This window comes from Pleurodeles waltl, chromosome 1_2, assembly GCF_031143425.1.
Source record: "Pleurodeles waltl isolate 20211129_DDA chromosome 1_2, aPleWal1.hap1.20221129, whole genome shotgun sequence".
Lineage (NCBI taxonomy): Eukaryota > Metazoa > Chordata > Amphibia > Caudata > Salamandridae > Pleurodeles > Pleurodeles waltl.
The window spans coordinates 1,331,484,883-1,331,501,113 of record NC_090437.1 but is presented as its reverse complement, the minus strand read 5'-3'; the positions used below and the strand labels follow the sequence as shown (position 1 = coordinate 1,331,501,113).

Here is a 16,231-nt window from a genome sequence, read left to right as displayed (position 1 = left end):
ATGGAAAGAGGCCGTCAGCCTGGCAAGGACTGATATAAAGTGGAGCACCATAGATGGCGGCTGCTGACCGAAGCAATGCTGAGCATGCACCATGGTCTGGGAGAGCCATCTCATCTCTCCAGGTGATGGAGCTCACCGGGGCCACTTAGCCAGATGGTGTATCTACTCTCAGTCCTAAACATCATACAGGGTGTTAGGAACAGCAGCCTTCCTTTCAACTGTCCATGACAAAACCATTTATAAAATGCCACTTGGTGGTCTGGTTGTGGGACGCAAACTAGAAAACAGGAAGGTGATCATTGCAATTGACAGAGAGGTAGCGGTGCACATGGTCAATAGAATGACAATATGCAATGTGTGGGGAATGCAGCTTTTAAAAGAACTAGTGTTGCTTTGCTTACAGAGGAGCATATTGTTTTGGTTAGACATATTGCAATATTAGACAGTGAGGCTGCAGGCCTTGTCTTGTTCACAGTGGTCCAGATTCCATAGGTTGGTACCAAAGGCAGAACGACGTGGGACCCCAAATTCCAGACTCATGTGGAAGCTATGCTCATGAGAATTTTGGAGCTGGATGAACGCTTCATGAAAACTGTTCAGCCACCATTCAGGAGGGTAAGCATCACCCTCCTGAATTGAAGGGTGGGGCGATCCCTTGAAAACAGGGTGAGGGGATAAGTCCTCCGTACATTATACAGTTACCAACAGCAGAGCATCCCCTAGATGTGAGGTACTCACAGGGATAAAAGGGGAGGTAGCTTGCTACACCTGTACTCCACGCCTTTAGGTGTAGGAAAGGAAGACATCCTCTTTTATATATAGCCCTCACCGACTCTAATAGTGGAATGCGTCATCATCGGGTTCACCCTAAATTATAAAGGTTAGAGTGGCCATCTTCCAGGGAGCTCTTACCAGATATTCAGATAGGGGGTGCAACTTTAAGATACAAATTCCTCTCCCAAACCGCAGGTATCCCTTTATTAATAGGGTGGATGGGAACAGCTAAAAATACACTATGAATGGGTTTTAAGGATATAGGGGGTCATTACAAGCTTGGCGGGCGGCTACCGCTGCCCGCCAAGCGGTAACCGCCGTGCGGCCGCCAATGCGGCTGCACTCCCGCGGACCCCATTACGACATCCCCGCTGGGCCGGCAGGCGCAAACTAAGTTTACGCCCGCCGGCCCAGCGGGGATGAGGCCGCAACATAGGAGCCGGCTCCTAATGGAGCCGGCGGTGTTGCGGCCGTGCGACGGGTGCAGTAGCACCCGTCGCGCTTTTCACTGTCTGCTATGCAGACAGTGAAAAGCTGCCCGGGGCCCTGTTAGGGGGCCCCTGCACTGCCCATGCCAATGGCATGGGCAGTGCAGGGGCCCCAGGACACCCCTTACCGCCAGCCTCTTCCTGGTGGTGCAAACCGCCAGAAACAGGCTGGCGGTAGGGGGGTCATAATCCCCAGGGCAGCGCTGCTTGCAGCGCTGCCCTGGCGGATTATCACCGCCGGGGCTAAAACGGCGGGAAACCGCCGTCCCCGGCGGTGCGACCGCGGCGGTAGATACGGGTCTCCGTACCGCCAGCCTGTTGGCAGTACGGACGCCACATTACCCCTGGCGGTCTCTGACCGCCAGGGTCGTAATGACCCCCATAATGGTGAATTTAGGTTCATAGAACAATAATATTCTTAAAAACCATTCATGGTGTACTGAAATGAGGGTGAGGAATGCGAGGAGAGTTAAGCAAAAATGCAGACAGAGCATGAACACTCCTTTTGCTGCTGATCCATTATAAGTTGTGCCGTGTAAAGGACAGAAGGTGATGACACATCATTCTGGACAATCCATCACTCAGGACACATCGCATTTTCAGCACCTACCGCAACACTTTTCGAGTCCTGAAACCGCACAGATGGTGACCGCGCCAGCAGGTCCCGCTCAAGCACCTATTTCACCGTTGCCCCATCAGGGTGAACCTTGATCATCTGGGATCACCCGAGCCATCAGACAAGTGAGAGCACCTCACTGACGGGAAATGTGATTTTGGTGATGTCTGCCACCTTTTTTATTTAACAAAGGGGGAGATGTAGCATTTTGATGCTATGTGCACTAGGATCCCTGTGGTTCTGGGTGGATTCTGAACAGGAAGTATGTCATACACCCTTCGAATGCTCCCTTCGAATGCACCCTTCGAATGCTCCGCAGAATCTTCAAGTGGATTCCAACAGAAACCAGAAAGACGGTGACCCAGGCCCTCGTCAGCAGCAGACTTGACTACGGCAACGCACTCTACACAGGCATCCCAACCAAAGACATCAAACGACTCCAACGTATCCAAAATGCCTCCGCCCGACTGATTCTCGACATACCCCGCCGATGTCACATCTCCCCTCACCTGAAGGAACTCCACTGGCTCCCGGTAGACAAGAGGATCACCTTCAAACTCCTCACCCACGCTCACAAGGCGCTTCACAACACCGGACCCTCCTACCTCAACACCAGACTTAACTTCTACACTCCAACACGTCAACTCCGATCCGCCAACCTCGCCCTCGCCATTGTACCCCGAATCCAGCGCAAGACCTCCGGCGGCAGATCCTTCTCCTTCCTCGCCGCCAAGACCTGGAACTCTCTCCCCACATCTCTTCGCCAGACCCAGGACCTCCTCGCATTCAGAAGGCTCCTCAAAACCTGGCTCTTCGACCGCTAAACAGCAGCGCTCCCCCCCCCCCCCTCAACACCTCGAAACCCTGACGGGTACATAGCGCGCTTTATAAATATTGTGATTGATTGATTGATTGATGTGCAGTGAGGTGTCAGGGTGTGGTTAATGGAAAGTATGATGTAATGCACAGTTTTGTGAGAGTATCCTGAAGAATAAAGTAACGTTTGACTGCAGATCCCATGTGGCGTAAATCATTGCATGCTCCTGGGCTGGGAAGACGGTACAGAGGTCGGGCATGAAGGAGATATGTCCTGTTTGAACATTTGCAGCAATATTTAGTGGAAAAATATAAGTTTTTCAACTCAATGATGGGAAGGGGCTTACAGATAGGCAGGTTTTGGAAGTTATGGAGAAATGTTTGAAGATGGTATGGAGGAAAATGGAGAGCTAGGGCCCCCATCTCGTCACTGTGGTCCCTGCCACTTTAGTATTTTTTGTGGGGCTGAACGTAGATTGGATAGCACTGGTGGGTGGAAATCAAGGAGTATTGTGGGATATACTCATCCTCAAGTGAGGGAATAGAGATTAATGGCCAACAGGTTCTTCTTGTTGGCAGAGTGAGAAACACGAGGTGTCGGTTTGCTGTCATTCGATAATGAAGTGGGCCAGTGAAAATGTTAAGTAGTAGAGTTAATGTCAGCAACTGTGTTTGGAGAATGAGTAAGTCAGAGGGCACTGGGTGGGAATGAGGTGGGAGCAGCTGTTGTCTGCAGTGTACAAACTGGGAGACGTGAGACCAAGTCCTGATGAAAAAGTGAGTCACATGTGGAGAATGACCTGGTCCAAAACTCTGATCTGAAGTTGGAAAAAGTTATGAAAAGTAATCTGAAGGTATTACAAGCCAAGTGGGCCAGGGTAAGATTTTCTGGGTGTGACTCCTTCCCTGGAGAGGTTGGCCAGGGGCTAGGAAGTCATAAACCATCAACAAGGCAAGGGGGTAGTTAAACAAGAGATATCTGCAAATCAGGAACACAGTGGTGGTCAAGTAGGTGGAGGTTGTCTTGGTACCTTTGGTGCTGTTGAATAAGACGGGACATTTATCGCTACTAGGTAGCAGGCTGTGCTTGGTGAAACTGAGGGAGCTGTGAAGTGCTGGAGGGCAAGAGAATAGAAGGGGGCAGAAAGAACACCTTGGATGAGGGTTTCCCTGGTGGCAGATAAAGAGAGCTCAGAGAAGGCAGGTGGGTAACAGAGAAGAGTTTTGGATGCGAGTAAACAAAGTTTTGAAAGCAGGGGTGAGCGGCAGTCCTGGTCCTAGCGTGGGCAGCTGGAATCAAACATGGAGAGTGTTTGATGTAGTTGAACTTTAACAGTAGAAAATGGGAAGGGCAAGAGATGTGATGACTGGATAAGAGAAGCAGGGTAAGGATGAGGAGTTCTGAAGGTAGAGGGGTAGAATGTGTTAGGTGAGGGAAAATGGTCAGCTGATTATGTTAGAACTTTAGTGGGAACATTTTGGACTGTGCAGCTTAGAACCAAAAGACCCTTTTACATTGTGAGCTCTGCTTGCTTCCAGTAAACAGAGCCTTTTTCACAAGAGGAGGCAGTGGTTGTGTTTCACACTCTCCCAACAGCTGATACCAGGGTAACCCAGTGGGTCAGGAAATGTTTACAATAAATCTTCAAGCCAAAGTCTTCATTGCTAAATAACAGTTGCAGATGTAGAGGGAATCCAGAGGTTGCGGTGGAACTTAATTCTCTCCTTGCAGGACTACCCAAGACCCTCCTATCTCCTTTAAAATCCATTGTCCACTCACCTGCGTGTTTTGTCTAGAGTGCCAGTAGACACACCCACATCCCACCTATGCTGCTAACTCTTCGCTGCCTTCCTGTTGAAGCCAGGACTATATTCAAGACTGCTTGTATCAACCATAGAGCAATTCACACTACCACCCCTCGCTACCTAGCAAACACCCTCAAGGTATCAGGTGGCTCTAGACCATTACAAAATGCTGAAAATCTGCTGCTCGAACATCCACCCTTCAAAAGGCAAAAACTCATGGCACAATCTCTCTTAGGTAACTTAAAAAACGTACACATCACACTTATATAGCACACTACTCACCCGTTAGGGTCTCAAGGCACTGTACGCATACCGCTGTGGAACCCCTCCTGGCTTTTCCCTGTGAGGCACCCACTCCTGGGGAACCCCCAGGGTGAAGCCAAGCGCTGTCAGGGCCATTGTGGAGATTAAGCAAGCTATTGCCCAGAGTTACAGAGTGGGACCAATTAATTAGATTAGGCACTGAGGTGAGAATTATCTGGTCCAAGGGAATTGAGCCCAAGATCCATAGAGGTGGAAATTGAACCCTGGTCCCAGGCCACATCTTTGCATCAGGGTCTGCTGCTCTAACCATTGTGCCCCACTTCTCACCACTACAATTGGGAATCCGCTACCTCCAAACCTTTGCACCACCACCTCTTTTTGGATCTTCAAAACAGACCTTAAAACTCTTCTCTTCCAAAGACATTTTTCTCAATAGCACTCCTCCCCAATGCCCCCCGCCAGGCGTATGCACTCACATTTTATAATATGACCATGACTGTTACATGACACCCTCAAGAGCTATAATGACCTTTCACTCCATCTCTGTAAATATGCAATATATATTTTGTGCCCCTAATCACTTTAACTTTTCCAATATTTAATTTGTTATGACTATGTAAATACATAACTCTCACCATGAATAATTATAGTAGCTATACGGATTGTAACCTACTAACATGCTTTATTTTTAAACCTTATTTTATTCAGTTTCTTAAAAGCATACCAAACTTTGAGCAGTGAGAGTTCCCAAGAACAATGTAGGAAGAGTGCTGGGATCACATGTTGTGGCATTGCAACCAGTTGGGTGCCATCCAGAAATGAGTAAAAGTACCAGGAACGCACGCTAAGTTTATAGAAGAGCCTAGGATAGAAAATAGTTCCCGGGCATCAGTAGTGAAAATATACAAATGATCCCATTCGAACGTTGTGAGACCAAAATGCTTTTTGGGATAAACAGAAAAATGGTGAGGAAACAAAAGAATCAAACCTGAGATAGACAACAAAGCCATCCAATCAATAGCAAGGTGCTGACCCAGAGCCCACTCTAAGTCCCTCCTTGCATGCTGGGGTATTTCACCCCGTGTTATAACTCAGGATGAACTATAGGAACTCACATCTGCAAGTGTCTATGGTCCTGGGTTTATAGTGTATGCAAACTCTGGACCTGATAATTACAGGCCCAGAAACACCTGACCTGACTGTGTACCTGCAGGGGTGGGGCCTGGAGGAACCATACCCCACCTTTCCAGGTAGGGACATCTTAAGGATTTGAGGAACCCTGGGCAAACCGTATTTTGGGGGGCCTTCTTTGGCCCAGCTTTCAATTTATAATCCAATTTCAGCTCTTTCATGCCCTCTTTGTACAGGTCACTGACAGTGTAGACACTGCTCCACATTCTAAATGTGTTAACATCTAATATTCAAGGACGGTGACGAGTTTTTTCAGTATTAAGATACTGGAGCAGCTAATATTATTGCAAATAATACCTGCGACCCCTCCCATTTCTCATACGAGAAGTACTGTTACGATCTAAAATACTTTTTATGGATGTAGCACGGTGTTGAAAAACAGAAGCATTACTCTGCAAAATGTCAGTAACCGACTCCCATAAATCAACCGCATTAGAAATAAATTAAAGGGAAACTGTATTTAAGGGCAAGACTCTATGCAGAACAGAGCTGACCCACTTTGTCCGTGACTTAAGACGTTTCTGCCCCCTGCCAGAGAGAAACATGCCTAAACTCTACAGCCTCCCTGTCCTGTCCAGTTGCAGCCTTCCTGCTGGCATCTTCAGCCTCCTCAGAGCAGTAGGAAAACAACTGTCTTTTGTTATTTTTCCTCGATTGTAGGAAAAGGTCCAATAAACGATCTTGTATCTCTAAGGGGCGGATTGCGAGATTGGCGGTCTGACTGCTCGAACTCCAGTATGGCAGTGGTGAGGTGGCCGTCAAGCTGGCAGCTTCACCACTGTCATCTTACGATGTTTCGACTGGGAAGACCAGCGGAGATGTTGGATTACAGCGTTCCCGCCGGTCAACCCACTTCAAACAGTGTGACGCCATTGGCCTCGGCTCCCTCAGGGACCAACAACCTCATAATAAGGCTCTACGTCTGAGGAATTATTTCCCATTTCAGGAAAACAAATATTAGCAGCTAGAATTTAGTGGGAGATACCAGTAAAAATTGAAGGTTCTAAGCTGCACACCCCTCCCCCTTAACCCTGCACCAAATACCATTCAACTCACCATGAAGGCGTTATGATAGTCTGTATTGTAACATAAGGTCTGCACAAAGACAGTTGAAGCTGTCTGTAGCCGACATCTAAAAATGCAAACTGGTCTCTGGAGAGTATACATTGGTGGGATTAGTATAAAACATTTGTAATACTTTTAGATGCTGGGAAGAGAAATGCTTTGCAAGTTTGCGAAATGAATTCTACCTTGTCAGCTTTCCAAATTCTGGTTTAGACAAATTTGCTTTTTGTCAACTGTGTGGCTGCAATTCCGGAGGCGGGCTCTGCGGCTAGAAGAACAGCAGAGGGGGTGAAGGACTCTTCTGTTACTGTGAAAGAGTGAGTGTGAGAGATAAAGGAGGAGAGTGACAGTGAGAGAGTGTGAGAGATAAAGAAGCAGAGTCACAATGAGAGAGTGCGAGAGATAAAGGAGCAGAGTTACAGTGAGAGAGTGTGAGAGATAAAGGAGGAGAGTGACAGTGAGAGAGTGTGAGAGATAAAGGAGCAGAGTTACAGTGAGAGAGTGTGAGAGATAAAGGAGCAGAGTTACAGTGGGAGAGGGTGAGAGATAAAGGAGCAGAGTTACAATGGGAGAGTGTGAGAGATAAAGGAGCAGAGTTACAATCAGAGAGTGTGAGAGCTAAAGGAGCAGACTTACAATAAGAGAGTGTGAGAGATAACGGATCAGAGTTACAATGAGAGAGTGTGAGAGATAAAGGAGCAGAGTTACAATAAGAGAGTGTGAGAGATAAAGGAGCATAGTTACAGTGAGAGAGTGTGAGAGATAAAGGAGCAGAGTTACAATGGGAAAGTGTGAGAGATAAAGGAGCAGAGTTACAATGAGAGAGTGTGAGAGATAAAGGAGCAGAGGTACAATGAGAGAGTGTGCGAGATAAAGGAGCAGAGTTACAATGAGAGAGTGTGAGAGATAAAGGATCAGAGTTTCAATGGGAGAGTGTGAGAGAGCTAAAGGAGCAGAGTTACAATGAGAGAGTGTGAGCGGTAAAGGATCAGAGTCACAATGAGAGAGTGTGAGAGATAAAAGAGCATAGCTACAATGGGAGAGTGAGAAAGATAAAGGAGCAGAGTTACAAAAAGAGAGCATGAGAGATAAAGGAGCAGAGTTACAATGAGAGAGTGTGAGCGGTAAAGGATCAGAGTCACAATGAGAGAGTGTGAGAGATAAAAGAGCATAGTTACAATGGGAGAGTGTGCGCGATAAAGGAGCAGAGTTAACAATGAGAGAGTGTGAGAGATAAAGGAGCAGAGTTACAATAAGAGAGCATGAGAGATAAAGGAGCAGAGTTACAATGAGAGAGTGTGAGAGATAAAGGAGCACAGTTACAATAAGAGAGTGAGAGATAAAGGAGCAGAGTTACAATGGGAGAGTGTGAGAGATAAAGGAGCAGAGTTACAATGAGAGAGTGTGAGAGATAAAGGAGCAGAATTACAATGGGAGAGTGCGAGAGATAAAGGAGCAGAGCTACAATGAGAGAGTGGGAGAGATAAAGGAGCAGAGTAACAATGAGAGAGTGTGAGGGATAAAGGAGCTGAGTTCCAATTAGAGGGTGTGAAAGATAAATGAGCTGAGTTACAATGAGAGTGTGGGAGAGATAAAGGAGCAGAGTTACAATGAGCGACTGTGAGAGATAAAAGAGCATAGTTACAATGGGAGAGTGAGAGAGATAAAGGAGCAGAGTTACAATGGGAGAGTGTGAGAGATAAAAGAGCAGAGTTACAATGGGAGAGTGTGAGCGATAAAGGAGCAGAGTTACAGTGAGAGAGTGTGAGAGATAAAGCAGCGGAGTTACAACGAGAGAGTGTGAGAGATAAAGGAGCAGAGTTACAATGAGAAAGTGTGAGAGATAAAGGAGCAGAGTTACAATGAGAGAGTGTGAGAGAGAAAGGAGCAGTGTTACAATGGGAGAGTGTGAGAGATAAAGGAGCAGAGTTACAGTGAGAGAGTGTGAGAGATGAAGGAGCAGAGTTACAACGGGAGAGTGTGAGAGATAAAGGATCAGAGTTACAATGGGAGAGTGTGAGTGATACAGGAGCAGAGCTACAATGAGAGAGTGTGAGACATAAAGGAGCAGAGTTACAATGAGAAAGTGTGAGAGATAAAGGAGCAGAGTTACAATGAGAGAGTGTGCGAGACACAGAAGCAGAGTTACAATGAGAGAGTGTGAGAGATAAAGGAACAGGGTTACAATGAGAGAGTGTGAGAGATAAAGGAGCACAGTTAAAATGGGAGAGTGTGAGGGATAAAGGAGCAGCGTTACAATGAGAGAGTGTGAGAGATAAAGGAGCAGAGTTACAATGAGAGAGTGTGAGAGTGATAAAGAAGCAGAGTTACATTGGGAGAGTGTGAGAGATACAAGACCAGAGTTAACAATGAGAGAGTGTGAGAGATAAAGGAGCAGAGGTAGAATGAGAGAGTGTGAGAGATGAATGAGCACAGTTACAATGAGAGTGTGGGAGAGATAAAGGAGCAGAGTTACAATGAGCGAGTGTGAGAGTTAAAGGAGCAGAGTTACAATGAGAAAGTGTGAGAGATAAAGGAGCAGAGTTACAGTGAGAGAGTGTGAGAGATAAAGGAGCAGAGTTACAATGAGAGAGTGTGAGAGATAAAGGAGCAGAGTTACAATGACAGAGTGTGAGAGATAAAAGTGCAGAGTTACAATGAGAGAGTGTGAGAGATAAAGGAGCAGAGTTACAGTGAGAGAGTGTGAGAGATAAAGCAGCAGAGTTACAACGAGAGAGTGTGAGAAATAAAGGAGCAGAGTTACAATGAGAAAGTGTGAGAGATAAAGGAGCAGAGTTACAATGAGAGAGTGTGAGAGAGAAAGGAGCAGTGTTACAATGGGAGAGTGTGAGAGATAAAGGAGCAGAGTTACAGTGAGAGGGTGTGAGAGATGAAGGAGCAGAGTTACAACAGGAGAGTGTGAGAGATAAAGGATCAGAGTTACAATGGAAGAGTGTGAGTGATAAAGGAGCAGAGCTACAATGAGAGAGTGTGAGACATAAAGGAGCAGAGTTACAGTGAGAGAGTGTGAGAGATAAAGGAGCAGAGTTACAATGAGAGAGTGTGAGAGATAAAAGAGCAGAGTTACAATAAGAGAGTGTGAGAGATAAAGGAGCAGAGTTACAATGAGAGAGTGTGAGAGATAAAGGAGCAGAGTTACAGTGAGAGAGTGTGAGAGATAAAGGAGCAGAGTTACAGTGAGAGAGTGTGTGAGATAAAGGAGCAGAGTTACAGTGAGAGTGTGAGAGATAAAGGAGCAGAGTTACAATGAGAGAGTGTGAGAGATAAAGGAGCAGAGTTGCAGTGAGAGAGTGTGAGAGATAAAGGAGCAGAGTTACAATTGGAGAGTGTGAGAGATTAAAGAGCAGAGTTACAATGAAAGAGTGTGAGAGATAAAGGAGCAGAGTTACAGTGAGAGAGTGTAAGAGAGAAAGGAGCAGAGTTACAATGAGAGAGTGTGAGAGATAAAGGAGCAGAGTTACAATGAGAGAGTGTGAGAGGTAAAGGAGCAGAGTTACAGTGAGAGAGTGTGAGGGATAAAGGAGCAGAGTTACAATGAGAGAGTGTGAGAGCTAAAAGAGCAGAGTTACAATGGGAGAGTGTGAGAGATAAAGGATCAGAGTTACAATGGGAGAGTGTGAGAGATAAAAGAGCAGAGTTACAATGGGAGAGTGTGAGAGATAAAGGAGCAGAGTTACAATAGGAGAGTGTGAGAGATAAAGGATCAGAGTTACAATGAGAGAGTGAGAGAGATAAAAGAGCAGAGTTACAGTGAGAGTGTGTGAGAGATAAAGGAGCAGAGTTACAATGAGAGAGTGTGAAAGATAAAGGAGCAGAGTTGCAGTGAGAGAGTGTGAGAGATAAAGGAGCAGAATTACAATGGGAGAGTGTGAGAGATAAAAGAGCAGAGTTACAATGGGAGAGTGTGAGAGACAAAAGAGTAGAGTTACAATGACAGAGTGTGAGAGATTAAAGAGCAGAGTTACAGTGAGAGAGTGTGAGAGATAAAGGAGCAGAGTTACAATGGGAGAGGGTGAGAGATAAAAGAGCAGAGTTACAATGGGAGAGTGTGAGAGACAAAAGAGCAGAGTTACAATGAGAGAGTGTGAGAGACAAAAGAGCAGAGTTACAATGAGAGAGTGTGAGAGAGATAAAGGAGCAGTGTTACAATGGGAGAGTGTGGGAGATAAAAGAGCAGAGTTACAATGGAAGAGTGTAAGAGACAAAAGAGTAGAGTTACAATGACAGAGTGTGAGAGATTAAAGAGCAGAGTTACAATGAGAGAGTGTGAGAGATAAAGGAGCAGAGTTACAATGGGAGAGGGTGAGAGATAAAAGAGCAGAGTTACAATGGGAGAGTGTGAGAGACAAAAGAGCAGAGTTACAATGAGAGAGTGTGAGAGACAAAAGAGCAGAGTTACAATGAGAGAGTGTGAGAGAGATAAAGGAGCAGCGTTACAATGGGAGAGTGTGAGAGATAAAGGAGCAGCGTTACAATGGGAGAATGTGAGAGAGAAAGGAGCAGAGTTACAATGGGAGAGTGTGAGGGATAAAGGAGCAGAGTTACAATGAGAGAGTGTGAGAGACAAAAGAGTAGAGTTACTATAAGAGAGTGTGAGAGACAAAAGAGCAGAGTTACAATGACAGAGTGTGAGAGATTAAAGAGCAGAGTTACAATGAGAGAGTGTGATAGATAAAGGAGCAGAGTGACAAAGGGAGAGTGTGAGAGAGAAAGGATCAGAGTTACAATGGGAGAGTGTGAGAGATAAAGGAGCAGAGTTACAGTGAGAGAGTGTGAGAGCTAAAGGAGCAGAGTTACAATGGGAGAGTGTGAGAGATAAAGGAGCAGAGTTACAATGAGAGAGTGTGAGAGCTAAAGGAGCAGAGTTACAGTGAGAGAGTGTGAGAGATAAAGGAGCAGAGTCATAATGAGACAGTGTGAGAGAAAAAGGAGCAGAGTTACAATGAGAGAGTGTGAGAGAGAAGGGAGCAGAGTTACAGTTAGAGAGTGTGTGAGATAAAGGAGCAGAGTTACAGTGAGAGAGTGTGAGAGATAAAGGAGCAGAGTTTAATGGGAGAGTGTGAGGGATAAAGGAGCAGAGTTACAATGGGAGAGTGTGAGAGAAAAAGGAGCAGAGTTACAATGAGAGAGTGTGAGAGAGAAAGGAGCAGAGTTACAGTTATAGAGTGTGAGCGATAAAGGAGCAGAGTTACAGTGAGAGAGTGTGAGAGATAAAGGAGCAGAGTTACAATGAGAGAGTGTGAGAGATAAAAGAGCAGAGTTACAATAAGAGAGTGTGAGAGATAAAGGAGCAGAGTTACAATGAGTGAGTGTGAGACATTAAGGAGCAGAGTTACAGTGACAGAGTGTGAGAGATAAAGGAGCAGAGTTACAATGGGAGAGTGTGAGAGATAAAAGAGCAGAGTTACAATGAGAGAGTGTGAGAGATAAAAGAGCAGAGTTACAATAAGCGAGTGTGAGAGATAAAGGAGCAGAATTACAATGAGAGAGTGTGAGAGATAAAAGAGCAGAGTTACAATGAGAGAGTGTGAGAGATAAAGGAGCAGAGTTACAATGAGAGAGTGTGAGAGATAAAAGAGCAGAGTTACAATAAGAGAGTGTGAGAGATAAAGGAGCAGAGTTACAATGAGAGAGTGTGAGAGATAAAGGAGCAGAGTTACAGTGAGAGAGAGTGAGAGATAAAGGAGCAGAGTTACAGTGAGAGAGTGTGTGATATAAAGGAGCAGAGTTACAGTGAGAGTGTGAGAGATAAAGGAGCAGAGTTACAATGAGAGAGTGTGAGAGATAAAGGAGCAGAGTTACAGTGAGAGAGTGTGAGAGATAAAGGAGCAGAGTTACAATGGGAGAGTGTGAGAGATTAAAGAGCAGAGTTACAATGAAAGAGTGTGAGAGATAAAGGAGCAGAGTTACAGTGAGAGAGTGTAAGAGAGAAAGGAGCAGAGTTACAATGAGAGAGTGTGAGAGATAAAGGAGCAGAGTTACAATGAGAGAGTGTGAGAGGTAAAGGAGCAGAGTTACAGTGAGAGAGTGTGAGGGATAAAGGAGCAGAGTTACAATGAGAGAGTGTGAGAGCTAAAAGAGCTGTGTTACAATGGGAGAGTGTGAGAGATAAAGGATCAGAGTTACAATGGGAGAGTGTGAGAGATAAAAGAGCAGAGTTACAATGGGAGAGTGTGAGAGATAAAGGAGCAGAGTTACAATAGGAGAGTGTGAGAGATAAAGGATCAGAGTTACAATGAGAGAGTGAGAGAGATAAAAGAGCAGAGTTACAGTGAGAGTGTGTGAGAGATAAAGGAGCAGAGTTACAGTGAGAGAGTGTGAAAGATAAAGGAGCAGAGTTGCAGTGAGAGAGTGTGAGAGATAAAGGAGCAGAATTACAATAGGAGGGTGTGAGAGATAAAAGAGCAGAGTTACAATGGGAGAGTGTGAGAGACAAAAGAGTAGAGTTACAATGACAGAGTGTGAGAGATTAAAGAGCAGAGTTACAGTGAGAGAGTGTGAGAGATAAAGGAGCAGAGTTACAATGGGAGAGGGTGAGAGATAAAAGAGCAGAGTTACAATGGGAGAGTGTGAGAGACAAAAGAGCAGAGTTACAATGAGAGAGTGTGAGAGACAAAAGAGCAGAGTTACAATGAGAGAGTGTGAGAGAGATAAAGGAGCAGCGTTACAATGGGAGAGTGTGGGAGATAAAAGACCAGAGTTACAATGGGAGAGTGTAAGAGACAAAAGAGTAGAGTTACAATGACAGAGTGTGAGAGATTAAAGAGCAGAGTTACAATGAGAGAGTGTGAGAGATAAAGGAGCAGAGTTACAATGGGAGAGGGTGAGAGATAAAAGAGCAGAGTTACAATGGGAGAGTGTGAGAGACAAAAGAGCAGAGTTACAATGAGAGAGTGTGAGAGACAAAAGAGCAGAGTTACAATGAGAGAGTGTGAGAGAGATATAGGAGCAGCATTACAATGGGAGAGTGTGAGAGATAAAGGAGCAGAGTTACAATGGGAGAGTGTGAGAGATAAAGGGGCAGAGTTACAATGGGAGAGTGTGAGAGATAAAGGAGCAGAGTTTAATGGGAGAATGTGAGAGAGAAAGGAGCAGAGTTACAATGGGAGAGTGTGATGGATAAAGGAGCAGAGTTACAATGAGAGGGTGTGAGAGACAAAAAAGTAGAGTTACAATAAGAGAGTGTGAGAGACAAAAGAGCAGAGTTACAATGACAGAGTGTGAGAGATTAAAGAGCAGAGTTACAATGAGAGAGTGTGATAGATAAAGGAGCAGAGTGACAAAGGGAGAGTGTGAGAGAGAAAGGAGCAGAGTTACAATGACAGAGTGTGAGAGAGAAAGGAGCAGAGTTACAATGGGAGAGTGTGAGAGAGAAATTAGCAGAGTTACAATGGGAGAGTGTGAGAGATAAAGGATCAGAGTTACAATGAGAGAGTGAGAGAGATAAAAGAGCAGAGTTACAGTGAGAGTGTGTGAGAGATAAAGGAGCAGAGTTACAATGAGAGAGTGTGAAAGATAAAGGAGCAGAGTTGCAGTGAGAGAGTGTAAGAGATAAAGGAGCAGAGTTACAATGGGAGAGTGTGAGAGATAAAAGAGCAGAGTTACAATGGGAGAGTGTGAGAGACAAAAGAGTAGAGTTACAATGACGGAGTGTGAGAGATTAAAGAGCAGAGTTACAGTGAGAGAGTGTGAGAGATAAAGGAGCAGAGTTACAATGGGAGAGGGTGAGAGATAAAAGAGCAGAGTTACAATGGGAGAGTGTGAGAGACAAAAGAGCAGAGTTACAATTTGAGGGTGTGAGAGACAAAAGAGCAGAGTTACAATGAGAGAGTGTGAGAGAGATAAAGAAGCAGCGTTACAATGGGAGAGTGTGAGAGATAAAAGAGCAGAGTTACAATGGGAGAATGTAAGAGACAATAGAGTAGAGTTACAATGACAGAGTGTGAGAGATTAAAGAGCAGAGTTACAATGAGAGAGTGTGAGAGATAAAGGAGCAGAGTTACAATGGGAGAGGGTGAGAGATAAAAGAGCAGAGTTACAATGGGAGAGTGTGAGAGACAAAAGAGCAGTTACAATGAGAGAGTGTGAGAGACAAAAGAGCAGAGTTACAATGAGAGAGTGTGAGAGAGATAAAGGAGCAGCGTTACAATGGGAGAGTGTGAGAGATAAAGGAGCAGAGTTACAATGGGAGAGTGTGAGAGATAAAGGAGCAGAGTTTAATGGGAGAATGTGAGAGAGAAAGGAGCAGAGTTACAGTGGGAGAGTGTGAGGTATAAAGGAGCAGAGTTACAATGAGAGAGTGTGAGAGACAAAAGAGTAGAGTTACAATAAGAGAGTGTGAGAGACAAAAGAGCAGAGTTACAATGACAGAGTGTGAGAGACTAAAGAGCAGAGTTACAGTGAGAGAGTGTGAGAGAGAAAGGAGCAGAGTTACAATGGGAGAGTGTGAGAGATAAAGGAGACAGTTTCAAAGACGTAGAATAAAATAAAGTGCCGGAGAGAGTGCCCCAACTGGAGCCGAGCTGTCATGTGTGGGAGAGACAGGCCCCCTTCAGGGGAGGGCGAGCTGTGACCGGGAGGGGTATAGACCGGAGGGAGGACTCCTCAGGGAGTAAATGTCCCTTAAAATAAAGTGAACCAGCTGTCAGTGCAGAGCGGCCCGGCTGCGCGCCAGGTACCCTGGCCAGGACCACGAGAGCAGAGTGGGGGGTCTTGCACAGAGGCTTAAGGGAGGGGGTCCAGGAGGTCACGGCCGCGCCCCACCCTCGGGTGCAGTACTCACTTGTGCCAATGCTGACCAGCACCAGATACACCAGTGCTTGGCTGCCCATGGCGCTCGCTGCAGCCCCAGGTCCTGCCCTCCGCGCCAGGCCCTCCAGCCTTCTCCAGAGCCAGGCCACCATGTCTGCTCTCCGCCCTGTCCTTGCAAGAGCCCTCCGAGGCGGTATGAAGCAAGCCCTCTGCAGCCTGTGCTTCCTTCCTCACTGGAAGAAGAGCTGCAGTGTGTTGCAAAGAGAGAAGTGGCGGGTGCTGGACCAGAGGCCGCCCCGGGGGAGGCTGGCTCCAGAGAAAGGGTCCAGGTGGGGCCCCTGCACCTGGGAACTCCCTGCACAGTGTTCACTACTTACCAGGGCCACCGCACCCCTCAAAGTGGCAACGAGTGAGGCTCGGCCACAGCTACTGCTGTAGA

At 46.0% G+C, this 16,231-nt stretch overlaps 1 protein-coding gene across 1 annotated transcript in view; it reads right to left on the bottom strand.

Moving 5' to 3' along the window:
- LOC138251582 (myelin protein P0-like) overlaps positions 1-16,026 on the bottom strand; it is an 87,163-nt gene extending 71,137 nt beyond the window's left edge. Inside the window, exon 1 of the mRNA XM_069205660.1 lies at positions 15,824-16,026. Coding sequence (XP_069061761.1) covers positions 15,824-15,944 — 121 coding nt within the window. The 5' untranslated portion in view covers positions 15,945-16,026. The remainder of the gene's footprint in view (positions 1-15,823) is intronic.
- Positions 16,027-16,231: the final 205 nt, after the last annotated feature.